This window comes from Anolis sagrei, chromosome 11 (genome assembly GCF_037176765.1).
Source record: "Anolis sagrei isolate rAnoSag1 chromosome 11, rAnoSag1.mat, whole genome shotgun sequence".
NCBI classification, from domain to species: Eukaryota; Metazoa; Chordata; class Lepidosauria; order Squamata; family Dactyloidae; genus Anolis; species Anolis sagrei.
The window spans coordinates 25,302,369-25,323,566 of NC_090031.1; the positions used below are offsets into that span (position 1 = coordinate 25,302,369).

Here is a 21,198-nt window from a genome sequence, read left to right on the forward strand (position 1 = left end):
AAAGTCAATGTATGCATGTTTTGTCTGTCCGTTGGCAACACAATGGGGGTTGGCTAGTTGAAGTGGCCTCTGTGATGTCACTGGGGTGGCTTGGCTATTATTATTCAGCCATATTGTTTTTCGATCTTTGATATGTTGTTTTAAATTGTGTTAGATTTGAGTGTTTCTTGTAAGCCGCTCCAAGCCCTAGGGGAGAGGCGGCATATAAGTTTGAATAATAAATAAATAAATAAAATATTGCTTTCAATTGTGTTGGATTTGTTTTATCTGATGTTTTAATTGGTTAAAGTGTTTTACTTGTGTGTTTTAATTGTAATGTTGGGCTTATCCTTTGTAAGCTGCCCCAAGTCCCCTAAGGGAGATGGTTGGCAGGGTACAAAAATAAAGTTGTTGTTGTTGTTATTGGTGAAGTGTCCCCTTTTGACTCGTTGTGACATTACCTGAGTGGTCCTCTGTAATGTCGCTAGCAAAGAAAGGTGATAGGGGTAGGGAAGGAAGGAAGGAAGGAAGGAAGGAAGGAAGGAAGGAAGGAAGGGAAAAAGAAGGGGGAGAGAGAGAGAGGGAGAAAAAAGGGGAGAAAGGAAAAAGAGGGCAGGCAGGCAGGCAGGCAGGCAGGCAGGCAGGCAGGCAGGCAAGAAGGAAGGAAGGAAGGAAGGAAGGAAGGAAGGAAGGAAGGAAGGAAGGGAAAGGAAAAGGGGAAATAAAAAGGGGGAAGGTGTAAGAGGGAAACCAAGGGAAGAAGAAAAGGAAGGAAGGAAGCAAAAACAGAGAAGGGAGGGAGGGAGGGAGGGAGGGAAGGAGGGAGGGAGGGAGGGTGGGAAGGAGGGAGGGAGGGAAGGGAGGAAGGAAGGAAGGTAGGTAGGTATGACGAAGGAAAGGACAGAAGAAAGAGAAAGGAAAGGGGGAAATAAAAGTTGGAAGTATATGAGGGAAACCAAGGGAAGAAAAGGAAGGAAGGAAGGTATGAAGAAAGGAAGGACAGAAGGAAGAGAAAGGAAAGGGGGAAATAAAAGGGGGAAGTATATGAGAGCAACCAAGAGAAGAAAAGGAAGGAAGGGAAAAAGAAGGGAGAGAGAGAGAGAGAAGAAAGGGGAGAAAGGAAAAGGAGGGCAGGCAGGAAAAAAGGAAGGAAGGAAGGAAGGAAGGAAGGAAGGAAGGAAGGAAGGAAGGAAGGGGAAGGAATGGGGAAATAAAAGGGGGGAAGGTGTAAGAGGGAAACCAAGGGAAGAAAAAAAGGAAGAAAGAAAGCAAAAAGAGAAAAAGAAAGAAGGAAGGAAGGAAGGAAGGAAGGAAGGAAGAAGGGAAGGATAGAAGGAAGAGAAAGGAAAGGGGGAAATAAAAGGGGGAAGTATATGAGGGACACCAAGGGAAGAAAAGGAAGGAAGGAAGGAAGGAAGGAAGGAAGGAAGGAAGGAAGAAGGGAAGGTCAGAAGGAAGAGAAAGGAAAGGGGGAAATAAAAAGGGGAAGTATATGAGGGACACCAAGGGAAGAAAAGGAAGGAAGGAAGGAAGGAAGGAAGGAAGGAAGGAAGGAAGGAAGGAAGGAAGGAGGAAGGAAGGAAGGGAGGAGGGATGATGAGGAAGGAGAGAAAACCACAAACCGCATTATTTATGGCACGATGAATCAGGAGAAACACCCGGCCCGGAAGGAAGGCGTCCTCCCCAAAATCCCAGGCCTGCTTCTCTCCCGAAACCTTGGACATGATCTGTTAGAAGGGGAGCTAAGCAACAGGAGGGAAATGAGAGAAAAGGAACAATCTGGGGAGAGAGAAAGGACTCCCGGCCCAGCCCACCCCCCCACAAAAACCCCATAATTTAGCTGTCCAGTGTTTGCACCCATATGTACAGAAAACAAAAAGCTTGCCTAACAAGAAAACTTCAAAAATAAATCCGGAAAGCGAAAAAATATCCAAAGAAACGAGGAAAAAAAACAAACAAAACGAAAGATCGGTTTTTCACGTCCGCTGACGATGTGCCCGCATTTAAGTCCGAGGCTTCGGAAAACATGCATCTCCGCCGGTGGGTTTTGGTGGCGCTTCCAAACATGCGTGTCCTCCGGTCCCAGAGAAGAGCGGCGGGGTCCCGGTCCTTTCGCGTGGAAGCGGCGGCCATCGAGGCCCCTTCCGCTACTTGATGTCTTTGCCTGGGAAAGGAAAGGGAAGGAAGGGAAGGGATTCCAGTTCTTATTTGGACCCCATTTCCCTCTCCACAAGGAGACTCAAAGGGAAAAAGGAAGGAAGTCCATGTCTAGAAAAGCCTAAGGGTGTTACGCAGGGAGGCACGTGCTAGGTGAAGTGGCCCTCTGTCATGTCACTAGGGAAGAAAGGAAGAGGAAAAGAAGGAAAAGGAAGGAAAGGAGAAAAAAGAGAGGAAGGAAGGATGTCATTGGGGAAAAAAGATGACGTGTACAAAGGGGAAGGGAGGGAGGAAGGCGAAAGAAAGAAGGGAAAAGAAGGGAAAGAAATGGAAGGAGAAAAAGAGAGGGAGAGAGGGAGGGAGGAAGGAAGGAAGGAGAAAGGGAATAATGACGTGTATGGGGAAGGGGGGGAGGAAAGGGGAAAGAAAGAAGGGAAAAAATGGGAAAGAAATGGAAGGAGAGAGAGGAAGGAAGCAAGGAAGGAAGGAGAAAAGGAATGATGACGTGCATGGGGAAGAGAGGGAGGAAAGGGAAAGGAAGGGAAAGAAACAGAAGGTCAGAAAGAGAAGAAGGAAGGAAGGAAGGAAGGAAGGAAGGAAGGAAAGAAGGAAGGAAGGAAGGAAAAAGGGAATGATTATGTATATGGGAAAGGGAGGGAGGGGAAAGAAAGAAACAGAAGGAGAAAAAGAGAAAGGAAGGAAGGAAGGAAGGAAGGAAGGAAGGAAGGAAGGAAGGAAGGAGAAGGGGAATGATGATGTGTATGGGGGTAGGGAGGGAGGGAAGGGAAAAGAAAGAGGGAAAAGAAGGGAAAGAAATGGAAGGAGAAAAAGAGGGGAAGGAAGGAATAAATAAATAAAATAAATAATAAATAAATAAAAAGAGGGGAAGGAAGGAAGGAAGGAAGGAAGGAAGGAAGGAAGGAAGGAAGGAAGGAAGGAGAAAAGGAATGATGATGTCTATGGGGGCAGGAGGGAGGGAAGGGGGAAGAAAGAAGGGAAAAGAAAAGGAAGGAAGGAAGGAAGGAAGGAAGGAAGGAAGGAAGGAAGGGGAAAGGGAAAATGGAATGATGTCATTGGGAAAGAAAGGTGACGTGCACAGCGGAAAGGGACGGAGTGAAGGGAAAAAGAAAGAAGGGATAAAAAGGGAAAGAAAGGAAAGGGGAAGAGAGGGAGGGAGGAAAAGAAAAAGAAGGGAAGGTAGGGAAGAAGGAAAGAAAGAGAAAAAGAAAAAGAAGTAGGGAAAGGTGAGGGAATGAGGACAGGGACGGAAATGAACAGAAAGGAAGGAAGGAAGGAAGGAAGGAAGGAAGGAAGGAAGGAAGGAAGTAGAGGGGGAAGGTTTATGAGGGAAAGCGAAGGAATATGGAAAGAAAGAGAGGAAGCCAGAGAGAGCAAATCTTTCCCATTCTCTCTGTGTGTGTGTAGACTGAAGCCATGGACACCCCACTCTTTTGATTGTTTTGCTCTGAATCTCCTATTTTCTTGCCCGCCTTTGTTTTGCACAGGAAAAGGCATTTCTGGGCAAGCGGGAAACAAACCGAGTGTTGTTTTGTTGGCAATTCCAATGGGCCCTGGAGCCAAATAAGCAAAACATGTTTCTCGCACAGAGATCTGATTCCAAGGTAACAGCAGCAGCAGCGGCAGCAAAAGATGGATTGCCCTACAAGGCCTTTCTTTTGGGGCCGCGTTGGGTGCCCAGTGTGACTGCGCCCGGGCCTTTTATGGAGCAGGTTCCACCGGCAGGGAAATGACAGGCAGGCAGCATCCTTTGGAAGGTCACAACTCCTTCAAACACCGGAAACATAAGAGAACCAAGCATTTGCAAGCTGGGGGGGGGGGGTGTTATCTCTTATGCACACATACAAAGTAGATGAAGGAGGGTGTGCATCATGTGCATGGGTTGCGCATTGGTAGTGCGCATCCGTGGCTGGATGGATCTGGACCAAACGTGGCAGGCAGACCTCCCATTCTCCCAATTAAAATAATTGAGGGGTTCGAATTTTGAAAAATCCATCCAGAACAGAAGGAAAGAGAAGGTAGATTGGCTGTGGGCAGGTGAAGTGGCCCTCATGTGACTCGGAAAGAAAGGAAGTGAAGTGGATTGGCTGCTGCCAAGGGGAAGGGAAGTATGTCAGAGAAAAAGAAGGGAAGGGAAAGGAATGAAAAGGAGGGAAGATAGAGGGGGGAATGAAAGAAAGAAGGGAGGAAAGAAAAAGAAGGGAAGGGGAAGGAAAGAAAAAGGGGAAGTTGTACAAAGGGAAAAGGAACAAAGTGGATTGGCTGTGGGTAGGTGAAGTGGCCCTCCGTCATGTGACTCGGAAAGAAAGGGAGTGATGTAGACTGACTGCTGCTGAGGGTAAGGGAAGAAAAAGAAAAAGAAGGGAAGGGGAAGGAAGGAAAACGAGGGAAGAGAGAGGGGGGAATGAAAGAAAGAAGGGAGGAAAGAAAAAGAAGGGAAGGGGAAGGAAGGAAGGAAAAGGAGGGAAGAGAGGGGGGGGAATGAAAGAAAGAAGGGAGAAAGAAAAAGAAGGGAAGGGGAAGGAAAGAAAGAAAAAGAGGAAATTGTATAAAAGGAAAAAGAACAAAGTGGATTGGCTGTGGGTAGGTGAAGTGGCCCTCCGTCATGTGACTCAGAAAGAAAGAGTGTGATGTAGACTGACTGCTGCTGAGGGGAAGGGAAGAAAAAGAAAAAGAAGGGAAGGGGAAGGAATGAAAAGGAGGGAAGAGAGAGGGGGGAATGAAAGAAAGAAGGGAGGAAAGAAAAAGGGAAGGTTAAGGAAAGGAAGAAAAAGGGGAAGTTGTACAAAGAGAAAAGGAACAAAGTAGATTGGCTGTGGATAGGTGAAGTGGCCCTCCGTCATGTGACTCAGAAAGAAAGGGAATGAAGTGGACTGGCTGCTGCTGTGGGAAAGGGAAGAAAGTCAAAGAAAAAGAAGGGAAGGGGAAGGAAGGAAAAGGAGGGAGGAGAGAGAGAGAATGAAAGAAAGAAGGGAAGAAAGAAAGAAAAAGAAGGATAGGGGAAGGAAGGAAAAGGAGGTGAGAGAGAGGGGGGAAAGAAAGGGAATGAAAGAAAGAAGGGAGGAAAGAAAAAGAAGGGAAGGATAAGGAGGAAGAGAGAGAGAGAGAGAGTGAAAGAAAGAAGGGAGGAAGGAAAAGAAGGGAAGGGGAAGGAAGGAAAAGGAAGGAGGAGAGAGAGAATGAAAGAAAGAAAGGAGGAAAGAAAAAGAAGGGAAGGGGAAGGAAGGAAAAGGAGGTGAGAGAGAGGGGGGAAGAAAGGGAAAGAAGGGAGGAAAGAAAAAGAAGGGAAAGGGAAGGAAGGGAAAGGAGGGATGTGAGAGAGAATGAAAAGGAACGAAAGAAAGAAGGGAGGAAAGAAAAAGAAGGGAAGAGAAAGGAAAGAAAGAAAAAATGGGGAAGTTGTACAATGGGAAAAGGAAGAAAGTGGATTGGCTATGGCCAGGCGAAGTGGCCTTCTGTGATGTCATTGTGCAAGAAAAGGAGGAAAGCAACTTGTATCCAAATTGTTAACTATTCCTGTCCAGTCATATTGATTCCAGAGTCCCTTTTTGCATTTCAGTACAAGTAATGTTTCTGTCAGTACTGATGATACGGGGTATTTTTCTTGGGACTGCTGCCCATGTCCTGATTCCCAAGTACTTAGCCAAGGGAGCCGGGTGAAGCTTCTTACCGTCGGGAGGGTGCCGGGAGAGGAGCTTGAGGGCTTCGTCCAGCAGGATGACTGGCAAGGAGATCTTCAGCACCACCAGCCATTGCGGCCAGCTGAGCGGCGTTACCTGGAAGATCAGCTTGCAAGCGGGAAGACAACAATAACAACCATTATTCAAAGCCAGCCCGAGTCAGAGTAAGCTCCCAACCATTTGTCTAGCTTGCTGTCGACCTTTGCAGTCCAAAAGACAGTTGCATCTGTCAAGTAGAAAATTTTAAGTACCGCTTATGCGGGAGAGGCTAATTTAACCAATCTACGATGCCATAAAACTCTCCAGCAGCATGCAAAAGAATGAGGAAGTGCTCCATTTGTGTCACAAGTGGACTGTGAAGCGACAGCTTCCCTGGTGGCTGGAATTTGATCATACCCTCATGAAGCTGGAAAGTTAAATAGTCTTTGTGTGTCTGTTTATATATGTTGTTTGTCTATGGCAATGAATGTTTTCCATGTATATGTGCATTGTGATCCGCTCTGAGTCCCCTGCAGGCTGAGAAGGGCTGAATATAAATACTGTCAATAAATAAATAAAAAATAAGAATAATATAATTACATTTATTGTGTCAGAAGCAAACTGAGAATACAGTTATCATGCATAACAAACCACAAAAAAAGTCAAAAACTTGGCCTGATGCTAAAGTAGTGCAATAAACAGTGTAATTTTTCTACCAGTGTTGGGCGTAGACATCCAGTGATAATGCAGCATGTCTCTTTAAGAGCCACATTCACTGTTTTAACGTGGTGAGATGTCTTCCACACTGGGCATGCGTACTCAGCAGCAGAGTAGCAATACGCAAGGGCAAATGTCTTCACTGTGTCTGGTTGTGATCCCCAGGTTGTACCAGTCCGCTTTTGTATGATATTGTTTCTAGCACCCACTTTTTGCTTGATAGTCAAGCAGTGCTTATTAGAAGTCAGAGCATGGTCCAGAGTGACGCCCATGTATTTGGGTGTGCTGCAATGCTCCAATGGGATTCCTTTCCAGGTCATCCTCAGAGGTCAAGATGCTTGTCTGTTCTTAAGATGAAAAGGACACATCTACATTTTAGCTGGATGAGGAATCAGCTGATTTTGCCTGTAAGAGGCAGTAAGAGCACTTAAAGCTTCAGAGAGCTTCTGTTCAACCATTTCAAAGCTCTCTGCTTGAGTGGTGATGGCATGATCGTCAGCATAGATTAAACTTAGATGGATTAGGAATCAGCTGGTTTTGCCTGTCATAGGCAGTAAGAGCACCTAAAGGTTTGAAGAGTTTATGTTCAACCATCTCAAAGCTCCTTGCTTGAGTGGTGATGGCATGATCGTCAGCATAGACTAAATTTAGATGGATTACGAATTAGCTGGTTTTCCCTGTCATAGGTAGTGGCACCTAACGCTTCGGAGAATTTATGTTCAACCATCTCAAAGCTCCCTGCTTGAGCGGTGATGGCATGATCATCAGCATAGATTAAACTTAGGTGGTTGAGGAATCAGCTGGTTTTCCCTGTTATAAGACAGTATGAGCACCTAACGCTTTGGAGAGCTTCTCTTCAACCATTTCAAAGCTCCATGCTTGAGTGGTGATGGCGCAATCATCGGCATATACTAAACTTAGATGGATGAGGAATCAGCTGGTTTTCCCTGTCATAGGTAGTAAGGGCACCTAAAGCTTCAGAGAGTTTATGTTCAACCATTTCAAAGCTCCCTGCTTGAGCGGTGATGGCATGATCGTCAGCATAGATTAAACTTAGATGGATGAGGAATAAGCTGGTTTTCCCTGTCATAGGCAGTAAGAGCACCTAAAGGTTTGAAGAGTTTATGTTCAACCATCTCAAAGCTCCTTGCTTGAGTGGTGATGGCATGATCGTCAGCATAGATTAAACTTGGATGAAGAATCAGCTGGTTTTCCCTGTCATAGGCAGTAAGAGCACCTAAAGCTTCAGAGAGCTTCTCTTCAACCATCTCAAAACTCCCTGCTTGAGTGGTGATGGCACGATCGTCAGCGTAGATGGAACGGTCCAGCGTGACTCCTGGGTATTTGGGTATGCTGCAATGCTCCAGTGGGATTCTTCCTTCCCAGGTCATCCTCAGAGCTAGAGATGCTTGTCTGTTATTCAGGTGAAATGCTATACTACATATAGTATGGGGAACGTTTGTTTCCGCAGAGGGAGGGACACCCTGCTATGGCACATTTTACTCTGGTTTTTCAATGAAGTCTCAACCCATTTAATCTAGTTTGTGGCAGCTACAGAAACACTCAAATTGCATTGGTCTGTTCCCAAAACCACCACGACCACCTCCTCCTCCTCCTCTTCCCCAGGACTCACCGGCAAGGGCTTGACGTAGAGGATCAGGAAGTGCAAGGCCATGGAGACCACAATGGCCCCCAGCAGCCACAGGTTCAGCCACGGAGGCATCCGCAGCAAGGACTGGTTTTCGGAGACGCTGCGGAAAGAAGGAAGGAAGGAAGGAAGGAAGGAAGGAAGGAAGGAAGGAAGGAAGGAAGGAGAGAAACCACAATGAGCTCCCAACGCTAGCATACTACAGTTGCATTATTATTATCATTATCATTATTAAACAGAAGCTGGATGACCATCTGTCAGGAGGTCTTTGGTAGTGCTCTTCCTTCATGGGTCGGGTTGACCTCCTCCTCCTACTATTATTATTACTAAATGGATGCTGGTTGGCCACTTGTTGGGGGCTTTTAATGGTGCTTTTCCTGCACGGAAGTCAGGTTGAACTGGATGGCTCCTGGGGTTACTATTACTACTACTACTGCTACTACTACTACTATTATTACTAAACAGGCTGGGTAGCCATCTGTCAGGTGTTTTTTGATGATGCTTTTCCTGCACGGAAGTTGGCTTTGACTAGATGACCCCTGGGGTTTCTACTACTACTACTACTATTACTACTACTACTATTATTACTAAACAGGCTGGGTGGCCATTTATCAGGGTTTTTTTGATGGTGCTTTTCCTGCATGAAAGTCGGGTTGGACTGGATGGCCCCTGGGGTTTCTTTTACTACTACTACTACTACTACTACTACTACTAAACTGGCTGGGTTGCCATCTGTCAGGGGTTTTTTGATGGTGTTTTTCCTGCATGAAAGTCGGGTTGGACTGGATGGCCCCTGGGGTTTCTACTACTACTACTACTACTACTACAATTACTAAACTGGCTGGGTTGCCATCTGTCAGAGGGTTTTTGATGGTGCTTTTCCTGCATGGAAGTCGCGTTGGACTAGATGGCCTCTGGGGTTTCTAGTACTACAACTACTACTACTACTACTATTACTAAACTGGCTGGGGGGGGGCATCTATTGGGTTTTTTTTTATGGTGCTTTTCCTGCATGGAAGTCGGGTTGAACTACATGGCCCCTGGGGTTTCTACTAGTAGTAGTAGTACTACAACTACTATTACTACTAAACAGATGCTGGTTGGCAACCTGTTCGGAGGGGGGGGGTTGATGTTGCTTTTCCTGCATGGAAGTCGGGTTGGACTAGATGGCCCCTGGGGTTTCTTCTTCTACTACTACTACTACTACTACTATTACTAAACAGATGCTGGTTGGCCACCTGTTTGGGGGGTGGGGTTGATGGTGCTTTTCCTGCACAGAAGTTGGATTGAGCTGGATGGCCCCTGGGATTTCTACTACTACTACTACTACTACTACCACTACTATTATTACTAAACAGGCTGGATGGCCATCTGTCAGGGGTGTTTTGATAATACCTTTCCTGCACAGAAGTTGGGTTGGACTGGATGGCCCCTGGAGTTTCTACTGATACTACTACTATTATTATTACTAAACAGGCTAGGTGGCCATCTGTCAGGGGGTTTTTGATGGTGCTTTTCCTACATAATGGCAGAAGGGGGTTGGACTGGATGGCCTTTGGGGGTCCTGCACAACTCTAGGATTCTATTAAAAATAAAACAATGATTGTTTGCACCAAAAAAGGTTATTGTCAGGTGAAGTGGCCCTCCAGAAATAAAATAGATAAGATAGAGATAGAAAACATGGATTAGATAAATACATAAGATAGACAGATAACATAGATAGACAGATAGATAGATAGATAGATAGATAGATGATAGATAGATCCTAAACCTGGAAAAGGCCAAGGGCCATCCAGTCCTACCCCATTCTGCTAAGCAAGAGGGCACAATCAAAGCCCTCCTTACAGATGGCCACCCAGCCCTTGTTTCAAAACCTTCAAATATACATTGGCCTTTATATACAGACTATAGGTATAAATAGATGCCAGAATTTGGAGAGCCAAGCAATGGGGCACAATCAAAGCCCTCCTGACAGACAGCCATCCAACAACCCTGGCAAAGAAGCCGAACCTGTTGAGCGCATTGCACATCTCAATGGTCACCAGCACCGAGAGCGCCATGGTGGTTGGGTAGCGGGACTCGAAGATCTCGCAGTCGACGCCGTCGAAGATGGGGTTGTCTCCCGTGCAGCGCATGAAGTTCCTCTGCAGGGAGGTAAAACTCAATCACAAATATCACCCTCATCGGTTGCTATGCAGTCTAAATCTGCCTGGCGACACTGCTCATCTTGAACTCGGAAGCATTAACTAGGTCCAAAAGGCTTTTAAATTGTGAATTTTAATTTGGATTTAAACTTGTGGATCTTGTTGTATGTCTTCCAATAGTGTTTTATCTTTTTTTTAATGACATTTAATAATTAATTTGTCATTTATCATCATCATCATCAAGTTCTCCAAAGAGGAGGGTAATAAATATTATTATTATTATTATTATTAACCCACAAATAAGGTAATTGGTGTCTTACCAATTGATAGAAGGAAACTTGGGGACCTTCTGCGTCATAAAGGAACCACCAGGTTGCTGCGCCGACGGTTGCAAACCCAACATACACTGCAACATACAAGGGGGAGAAGGACATGTATTTGCATATGTATATTGGGCTGATTACTCTTCAAAAAAAGTCCCCATTCCGACTTACAAACAAATTCAACTAAAGAACAAAACCTACTGAACTGACTGCGACTTGCAAACAATCAATGGTTAATCTACCAGAAGTGATAATTCCAGAAGTATTATTATCGTTGTTGTTGTTTGTTTAGACCCCACTCGAAGGATATGCAAAATAGCTATGTTATCTTCTATTATTATTATTATTATTATTATTATTATTATTATTATTTTACTGACACAAAACTACAGTATGTCACAGCAAATGAGATATATATGTTGGATTTCGTATCACAAAATCACAAGTCGAACCCTTCCCAAGCATCTAGGACTGTGTGATGTATTTTCGAATGATGCGCGCAGATTCAAGTAAGGTGGCCTTTTGCAGTTGACAGATCATGATTTTGTCAATGTGTATTGTTTCCAAATGCCAACTGAGATCTTTTGGCATGGCACCCAGTGTGCCGATGACCACTGGGACCACCTGTACTGGTTTATGCCGCCAGAGCCTTTGTAGTTCGAGTTTGAGGTCCTGATAACGGCTGAGTATTTCCTGTTGTTTTTCCTCAATGCAACTGTCACCCAGTATGAAGACATCAATAATCCAAACTTTTTTCTTTTCCACAGTCGTGATGTCTGGTGTATTGTGTTCCAAAACTTTGTCAGTCTGGATTATTATTATTGTTGTTGTTGTTGTGTTTATTATTATACCCCTCTTCTTCTCTCCACAAGGAGCCTCAAAGCGGCGACTCTGGATCAATTCTTATCCCCCTCCCTATTTCCTATATTTAATCAATAAAATTATATTACATGTTGATATTACCTGTTGGCAAGATGCTTTTAAGAGGTGCGACACAGTAATTCAGTTCTGCTAGCAAACTGCATCCCTCCACCACTCCCACCACTTATCACCCAGTCCAAATGGCTCCATCCATCCATCCCTTCCTTTGCCTATCGCCCAACCCGAACGGATCCATCCCTCCCTCCTCCCTCTGCCGAACGGCTCTATCCATTCATCCATCCCTCCTTCCTCCTAATGCCCAACCCAAATGGCTCCATCCATCCCTTCCTTCGCCTATTGCCCAACCCAAACGAATCCCTCCCTATGCCAAACGGCTCTATCCATCCCTCCTTTCTCCTAACGCCCAACCCAAATGGCTCCATCCCTCCCTCTGCCTATTGCCCAACCCATGCATCCATCCATCCATCCCTTCACCTATCACCCAACCCGAATAGATCCATCCCTCCCTCCCTCTGCCTACTGCCCAACCTGAACAACCTCACCTACTCACCCATCCATCCATCCCTTCCTTCACCTATCATCCAACCCGAAGGGATCCATCCCTCCCTCTGCCGAATGGCTCTATCTATCCCTCCTTCCTCCTAATGCCCAACGCAAATGGCTCTAGCCATCCCTCTCTCCCTCTGACTATCACCCAGGCCTAATAGCCCCATCCATCCCTTCCTTCACCTATCGCCCAACCTGAACAGATCCATCACTCCCTCCCTCTGCTTACTGGCCAGCCCAAACAACCCCTTCCTTCCTTCCTTCCTTCCTTCCTTCCTTCCTTCCTTCCTTCCTTCCTTCCTTCCTTCCTTCCTCTTATCACCCAACCCGAGCAACCCCTTCCTTCCTTCCTTCCTTCCTTCCTTCCTTCCTTCCTTCCTTCCTTCCTTCCTTCCTCTTATCACCCAGCCCAAACGGCCCCATCCCATCCATCCCTTCCTTCGCCTATCACCCAACCCGAACGGATCCATCCCTCCCTCCCTCCCTCTGCCGAATGGCCCTATCCATCCATCCCTCCTTCCTTCTATCGCCCAACCCAAATGGCTCCATCCATCCCTTCCTTCGCCTATCACCCAACCTGAATGGATTCATCCCACCTTCACTCCCTGTGCTGAACGGCACTACCCATCCATCCCTTCTTCCTTGTAACGCTCAACCTGAATAGCTCCATCCATTCATCCCTCCATCTGCCTACTTCCCAACCCAAACATCCATTCATCCCTCCTTCCTCCTAACGCCCAACCCAAATGGCTCCATCCATCCTTCCCTCCCTCTGCCAATTGCCCAACCTGAGCGGCCCTATCCATCCCTTCCTTTGCCTATCGCCCAACCCAAACAGATCCATCCCTCCATCCTTCCCTCCCTCCCTGTGCCAAACGGCTCTATCCATCCATCCCTCTCTCCTTCCTCCTAACGCCCAACCCGAATGGCTCCATCCCTCCCTTGCTCCCTATGCCTATTGCCCCATCCAAATGGCCCCACCCCTCCCTTCCTTCGCCTATCGCCCAACCCAAACGGATCCCTCCCTCCCTCTGCCTAACATTTGAATGGCTCTATCCATCCCTTCTTCCTTCCACCTATCACCCAACCCGAACAGCTCACCTCCAATGGCCAGGTAGCGGAAGAAGAGCCACCCGCTGATGAGGGGCTCCCGGGGGTTCCGGGGCAGCTTGTCCATGATGTCGAGGTCCGGCGGGTTGAAGCCCAGTGCCGTGGCCGGGAGTCCGTCCGTCACCAGGTTGACCCACAGAAGCTGGACCGGGATCAGGGCTTCGGGGAGGCCCAGGATGGCCGTCAGGAAAATGCTGGAAAGATGAAGAGGTGGGGGGGGGGGGTGTCCTTGTCATTCATGGAGCTAGAAGGGACCCCCAAAGGACATCCAGTTCAACCCCATTCTGCCAAGAACAGGAAACCAGGAATGTATTTTTTGTTCATTTTTATTTTTGTTACACAGTGTTGTTGTTGTTCTTGTTCTTACCAAGTTTATTTGGTACTCAAAGCAGCTTCTGGTCCACACTTTCAGAAAGCACTTAAGGCTGTGGCTCATAGCAATGGGAGTTGTTGCTCAGCCAGGTCCTTTGCCTCCGCTTTTACCAAAGAGGTCCAAACTACAAATCCCAGCCCCGGCTCAGGGAAAATGGGTCAGGGACCGAACAGGCTTTGCGGCTCTTACCAGACAACCTCCCCAACGTTGGAGGAGATGAGGTAGCGGATGAACTGCTTCATGTTGTTGTAGATGGCCCGGCCCTCCTCCACGGCAGCCACGATTGTGGAGAAGTTGTCGTCGGACAAGACCATCTCAGCAGCTGACTTGGCCACGGCCGTGCCAGAACCCATGGCAATGCCAATTTCGGCTTTCTTCAAAGCCGGGGCATCGTTCACTCCGTCACCAGTCTGCAGGAGATGAGGATTCAAGGGAGGAGGATGAAAACACAAGCTGATCTTATCCTTCCTAGACAGGGCCACAGTGATGGATTTAGTTCCCTGAGGTTCCACATAGAACCCTAGGGTTCTACAGGACACAGCCTTGGAACTGCTGAGCAATCACCTTTGTTGACGTAAAACATATCATAGACTCTCCCAATGAGTATGAGATTCTGAGCATTTGTAGGGAGCTAGGGAGCCCATCCAGATATCCCATCTCATCCATATAGTTCATCTCAACCAGATATAGGATCTAATCCAGATATCCCATCTCATCCAGATGACCCATCTCATCCAGATAGTCCATCTCATTGGATAGTCCACCTCATTCAGATAGTCCATCTGATCCAGATATAGAATCTGATCCAGATATCCCATCTCATCCAGATAGTCCATCTCAATCAGATATAGAATCGGATTCAGTTATCCCATCTCATTCAGATTTCCCATCTCATCAATATAGTCCATCTCATTGGATAGTCTACCTCATTCAGATAGTTCATCTGATCCAGATATAGGATCTGATCCAGATATCCCATCTCATCCAGATGGCCCATGTCATCTAGATAGTCCATCTCATTGGATAGTCCACCTCATTCAGATAGTCCATCTGGTCCAGATATAGAATCTGATCCAGATATCCCATCTCATCTAGATAGTTCATCTCAACCAGATATAGGATCTGATCCAGATATCCCATCTCATCCAGATAGTCCATCTCGATCAGATATAGGATCTCATCCAGAAATCCCATCTCATCCAGATAGTCCATCTCATTGGAAAGTCCATCTCATTCAGATAGTCCATCTGATCCAGATATAGAATCTGATCCAGATATCCCATCTCATCCAGATAGTCCATCTCAATCAGATATAGGATCTGACTCATATATCCCATCTCATGCAGATATCCCATCTCATGCAGATATCTCATCTCATGCAGATATCCCATCTGGTCCAGATAGCCCATTTCATCGAGATATTCCATCTCATCAAGATAGTTCATTTCATCAAGATATTCAATCTCATCCAGATATCCCATCTCATCCAGACATCCCATCTCATCAAGACAGTCCATCTCATCTAGATATCCCATCTCATCCAGATAGTCCAACTCATCCAGATAGTCCATCTCATCCAGATATCCCATCTCATCTGGCTAACCCATCTGGTCCAGATAGCCCATTTCATTGAGATATTCCATCTCATCAAGATGGTTCATGTCATCAAGATGGTTCCTGTCATCCAGATAGTCCATCTCATCCGGACAGTCCATCTCATCCAGATATCACATCTCATCCAGACATCCCATCTCATCCAAATAGTCCATCCCACCCAGACAGCCCTTCTGATCTAGATATTCCATTTCAACCAAAAACCCCAGGAGCTGGGAAGCCACCACACACCACCTTCCCTCAGAATAAGGCACTGGAGACTCGGCCTCAGGAGATCCCAATCTGGCATCCTAGGGCACTCACCATGGCCGTGATTTCATTGAAGGACTGGAGGTACTCCACGATCTTGGACTTGTGGGCCGGCTCCACCCGAGCGAAGCAGCGTGCCACGCGGCAGGCCTGGCTCTGGCCCTCTGGTGAGAGGTCGTCAAACTCCCGCCCCGTGTAGGCCTTGTCAGACACGTCCTCCTTCTCCGAGAAGATTCCAATCCTCCGGCAGATGGCTACTGCTGTTCCCTTGTTATCCCCGGTGATCATGATGACACGGATGCCAGCTTGTCTGCACATCTCGATTGCTGACATCACTTCCTTCCGGGGCGGGTCCAGCATCCCCACGCACCCCACAAAGGTCAGGTTGGTCTGCAAGCCAAAGAAAGGGAGTGAGGAATTGATCCACCACAGGATTGTACGATCTCTCTCTACCTCTCGCCCAGATGTCTTGTCCTAGCAATGCTTATCTCTTTCAAATTCCTTTGTGCTTTCTCCTTCTTTGCTCCTTCTTGCTCCTTTCTCTTTGTGAAATTTACTTTACAATTCTTGGTCCCAACACTTTGCCTTTGCCTTCCTGTGTTAAGAGTTTAAGTTCCTCTGGTTCATTTTCCATCCCCTGTGCATTAATGTGTGTCTGCTATTAGTGAAGCTAGTAGATACCTCGTTGGAGACAGCCTGTATTGAGGAACTTGGCAACGAGATAGGCGCCTTGGCCCCCCTGTGTCAAGAGATGGAGTTTGTTCCTCGCGCTTCCCGTCCACAGACCCACCTCGTAGCTGGCGAAATGTCCGGCATCATCCAGGCGCATGTCCTCCTTGCGGGGTGGGTGGTCTCGTGTGGCCAAGGCCAGGCAACGCAGAGTGTCGGTCCCGGAGCCCCATTCCCGGATCTTGGAAAGTATCGTCTCCTTGGCAGAGAGGGTCAGAGGGGCCCGGGTGGTGCCTACCCGGACGTAGTTGCAGCGCTCGATGACACTTTCTGGAGCGCCCTTTCAAAGGGGGGGGGGGGGGGGGAGAGGAACCGACAAGAATAATTAAGATGAACTCTTGATGTAAAAATCAGGAAAGACAAGAACTCCCAGACAGCCTTAATGATGAATTCTGAAGTTGCATCTTATGCTCATTAATGTTCATGTTTGCATTCTCACCCAATGTTTGAAGATTGCGTCTTACGTTTTAATCTTTGCTTTGGGTATTTGTGGAAATATGTTTTAATATGTGTTTTAGATTAATGTGTGTATTTGCAATGTTGCAACCCGCCTCAAGCCATGAAGAAATAAAAATTATGATTACTACTACTATGTGGGGCAGCATAAGAAAACATGATGAACGCTACGCATATAAAGCATTGCACTACGTGACAATAGCAGCAAGGATATTATATGCACATATAAAGCATTGCATTATATAACAATAGCAGCAAGGATATTATGTTGTTGTTGTTGTTCATTCGTTCAGTCGTCTCCGACTCTTCGTGACCTCATGGACCAGCCCACGCCAGAGCTCCCTGGTCGGCCGTTACCACCCCCAGCTCCCTCAAGGTCAGTCCAGTCACTTCAAGGATGCCATCCATCCATCTTGTCCTTGGTCGGCCCCTCTTCCTTTTGCCCTCCACTTTCCCCAGCATAATTGTCTTCTCTAGGCTTTCCTGTCTCCTCATGATGTGACCAAAGTACTTCAACTTTGTCTCTAGTATCTTTCCCTCCAGTGAGCAGTTGGGCTTTATTTCCTGGAGGATGGACTGGTTGGATCTTCTCGCAATCCAAGGCACTCTCAGCACTTTCCTCCAACACCACAGCTCAAAAGCATCGATCTTCCTTCGCTCAGCCTTCCCTAAGGTCCAGCTCTCACATCCGTAGGTGACTACAGGGAATACCATGGCTTTGACTAGGCGGATCTTTGTTGCCAGTCTGATGTCTCTACTCTTTACTATTTTATCGAGACTGGACATTGCTCTCCTCCCAAGAAGTAAGCGTCTTCTGATTTCCTGGCCACAGTCTGCATCTGCAGTAATCTTTGCACCTAGAAATACAAAGTCTGTCACGGCCTCCACGGTTTCTCCCTCTATTTTCCAGTTGTCAATCATTCTTGTTGCCATAATCTTGGTTTTTTTGACGTTTAGCTGCAACCCGGCTTTTGCGCTTTCTTCTTTCACCTTGATTAAAAGGCTCCTCAACTCCTCCTCGCTTTCGGCCATCAGAGTGGTGTCATCTGCATATCTGAGGTTGTTAATGTTTCTTCCAGCAATTTTCACCCCAGCTTTGCATTCATCCAGCTCCGCACATCGCATGATGTGTTCTGCATACAAGTTAAAAAGGTTGGGTGAGAGGATGCAGCCTTGCCGTACGCCTTTCCCAATCTTGAACCAGTCTGTTGTTCCGTGGTCAGTTCTGACTGTTGCTACTTGGTCCTTGTACAGATTCCTCAGGAGAGAGACAAGGTGGCTTGGGATGCCCATCCCACCAAGAACTTGCCACAATTTATTATGATCCACACAGTCAAAGGCTTTAGAATAGTCAATGAAGCAGACGTAGATGTTTTTCTGAAACTCCCTGCCTTTCTCCATTATCCAGCGGATATTGGCAATCTGGTCTCTCGTTCCTCTGCCTTTTCTAAACCCAGCTTGAACATCTGGCAACTCTCGCTCCATGTATTGCTGGAGTCTTCCTTGCAGGATCTTGAGCATTACCTTACTGGCATGAGAAATAAGGGCCACTGTACGGAAGTTTGAGCAGTCTTTTGCATTTCCCTTTTTTGGTATGGGGATATAAGTTGATTTTTTCCAGTCTGATGGCCATTCTTGTGTTTTCCATATTTGCTGGCAAATGGCATGCATCACCTTGACAGCATCATCTTTTAAGATTTTAAACAGTTCAGCTGGGATCCCGTCGTCTCCTGCTGCCTTGTTGTTAGCAATGCTTCTTAAGGCCCATTCAACCTCACTCCTCAGGATGTCTGGTTCTAACTCATTCACCACACCGTCAAAACTAACAAGGATATTATATGCACATATAAAGCCTCACACTACATGACAATAGCAACAAAGATATTATATGCACATATAAAGCATTGCGCTACATGACAATAGCAGCAAGGACATTATATGCACTTACAAAGCATTGCGCTACATGATGACAATAACAGTAAGAATACTATATGCACAATAAAGTATTGCACTACATGACAATAGCACCAGGAATATTATACGGAAATATAAAGCATTGCACTACATGACAGTAACAGCAAAGATATTATATGCAAATATAAAGCATTGCGCTACATGACAATAGCAGCAAGGATATTATACTCACATATAAAGCATTGCACTACATGACAATAGCAGCAAGATTATATGAGCATGTAAAGCATTGCGCTACATGACAATAGCAGCAAGAACATTATATGCACATATAAAGCATTGCACAACATGACAATAGCAGCAAGGACATTATATGCACATATAGAGCATTGCGCTACATGATGACAATAGCAGCAAGAATACTATATGCACATATAAAGCATTGCACAACATGACAATAGCAGCAAAGATATTATATGCACATATAAAGCATTGCACTACATGACAATAGCAGCAAGGCTATTATATGCACATATAAAGCATTGCACAACATGACAATAGAAGCAAGGCTATTATATGCACATATAAAGCATTGCACAACATGACAATAGCAGCAAGGATATTATATGCACATATAAAGCATTGCACTACATGACAATAGCAGCAAGGATATTATATGCACATATAAAGCATTGCACTACATGACAATAGCAGCAAGGATATTATATGCACATATAAAGCATTGCACAACATGACAATAGCAGCAAGGATATTATATGCACATATAAAGCATTGCACAACATGACAATAGCAGCAAGGATATTATATGCACATATAAAGCATTGCACAACATGACAATAGCAGCAAGGATATTATATGCACATATAAAGCATTGCACTACATGACGATAGCAGTAAGAATACTATATGCACATATAAAGCATTGTACTACATGACAATAGCAGCAAGAATACTATATGCACGTATAAAGCATCGTTCTAGATGACAATAGTAACAAGGATATTATATGCACATATAAAGCATTGTGCTACATGACAATAGCAGCAAGAATCTATGCACATATAAAGCATTGCACAACATGACAATAGCAGTAAGAACATTATATGCACATATAAAGCATTGCACAACATGACAATAGCAGCAAGGATATTATATGCACATATAAAGCATTGCAGAACATGACAGTTGTAGGTTTTTCCGAGCTATATGGCCATGTTCTAGAGGCATTTTCTCCTGATGGTTCGCCTGCATCTATGGCAAGCATCCTCAGAGGTAGTGAGGTCTGTTGGAAGTAGGAAAATGGGTTTATATATCTGTGGAATGACCAGGGTGGGACAAAGGACTTTTGTCTGCTGGAGCTAGGTGTGAATTTTTCAACTGACCACCTTGATTAGCATTTAATGGCTTGGAAGTGCCTGGGAGGAATCTTTTGTTGAGAGTGATTTGATGTGATGTGAACATGACAATAGCAGAAAGGATATTATATTCACATATAAATACTACCCTTAGTGTAGTATTCCCTTCCTCTTTCCCCCCTCCACCCATCCCAAACCCCAATGTCTTTACCCTTATAACCTTCCCTATCCTGTTTATCTAGCTTTTAGTGTGTTTATTGTTTGATGTTGTAGTGGTGGTGGGGTTTGGGGTTAGATGAGGGGGTTAAGTGCATATGTCTTTGTATTACCATTTTTTTCTTTGTCATTTTAGCCTATGTATGTTTAAAATTTAATAAACACTATTTAAAAAAACAAAACAAAACGGGCAGGCTTTACCTTGACGAAGAGCTTGCTGCCAGAAGAGTTGTGCCCGGCGCTGGCGGCCACCGGCGTGCAAAAGACGGACATGGATTTGCGGTCGCGCGAAAACTCCAGGGTGCACTCCTTCCTCATCAGCCGCTTGATCACCTGCAGGAGAGGAGAAGAGAAGGAGGAGACGGTGGGGGGACAGGGTCAGCAAAGCCATAAGGAAGTCCCGGCGGGGCCTGGGTGGCCATCTGTCGGGAGGGATCAGATTGTGTCTCCGTCCGGGCTCCCCCCAACGTTAGCACCGGATGCTCCTACTCACGGTGTTGCAAGTGTTAGCCCTCTCAGCCGGAGAGAGGCCGCTGGTGTCGGTGTCGAAGACATTCATCTTCTCCACCAGGCACGTCAAGGCCGTCTCGGTCGCTTCCCCCACTTTTTCATAGACCTTCTTAGACTGAAATGAGGAAAGGCAGAGGCAAGTAAACCACTTATGCAGGGAGGCTTATTTAACTAATTTACGATGCCATAAAACTCTCCAGCAGTGTGCAAACGAATGAGGAAGTACTCCATCAGTGTCACAAGCGGACGGTGATGCTACAGCTCCCCCGGTGGCCGGAATTCAACCATACTCTCATGAAGCTGGAAAGTTAAATATACTGTGTGTCTGTCTATATATGTTGTGTGTCTATGGCATTGAATGTTTGCCATATATATGTGCACTGTGATCTGCTCTGAGTCCCCTGTGGGGTGAGAAGGGCGGGATATAAATACTGTAAATAAATAAATAACTAAAGGACAGCCTGGTTCGGATATACCATGCAACCACAACCAGAGGACCCACCTATTGTTTATTAGCGGGCTACGGTGGAACAACGGGTTAAACCATTGAACTATTTAATTTGCTGACTTAAAGGTTGG

The 21,198-nt window shown here is 45.9% G+C and overlaps 1 protein-coding gene across 1 annotated transcript in view; it reads right to left on the reverse strand.

The window, feature by feature from the left end:
* Positions 1 to 2,032: 2,032 nt before the first annotated feature.
* The window catches only part of LOC132763481 (sarcoplasmic/endoplasmic reticulum calcium ATPase 3), a 62,236-nt gene continuing 43,070 nt past the window's right edge, over positions 2,033 to 21,198 (reverse strand). Inside the window, exons 11-21 of the mRNA XM_060756975.2 lie at positions 20,603 to 20,734; positions 20,311 to 20,442; positions 16,210 to 16,428; positions 15,474 to 15,809; positions 13,746 to 13,966; positions 13,175 to 13,377; positions 10,643 to 10,728; positions 10,189 to 10,322; positions 8,164 to 8,281; positions 5,825 to 5,942; positions 2,033 to 2,143 (exon numbers count right to left, since the gene is read on the reverse strand). Of these exons, the coding sequence (XP_060612958.2) occupies positions 2,127 to 2,143; positions 5,825 to 5,942; positions 8,164 to 8,281; positions 10,189 to 10,322; positions 10,643 to 10,728; positions 13,175 to 13,377; positions 13,746 to 13,966; positions 15,474 to 15,809; positions 16,210 to 16,428; positions 20,311 to 20,442; positions 20,603 to 20,734 (1,716 nt within the window). The 3' untranslated portion in view covers positions 2,033 to 2,126. The remainder of the gene's footprint in view (positions 2,144 to 5,824; positions 5,943 to 8,163; positions 8,282 to 10,188; positions 10,323 to 10,642; positions 10,729 to 13,174; positions 13,378 to 13,745; positions 13,967 to 15,473; positions 15,810 to 16,209; positions 16,429 to 20,310; positions 20,443 to 20,602; positions 20,735 to 21,198) is intronic.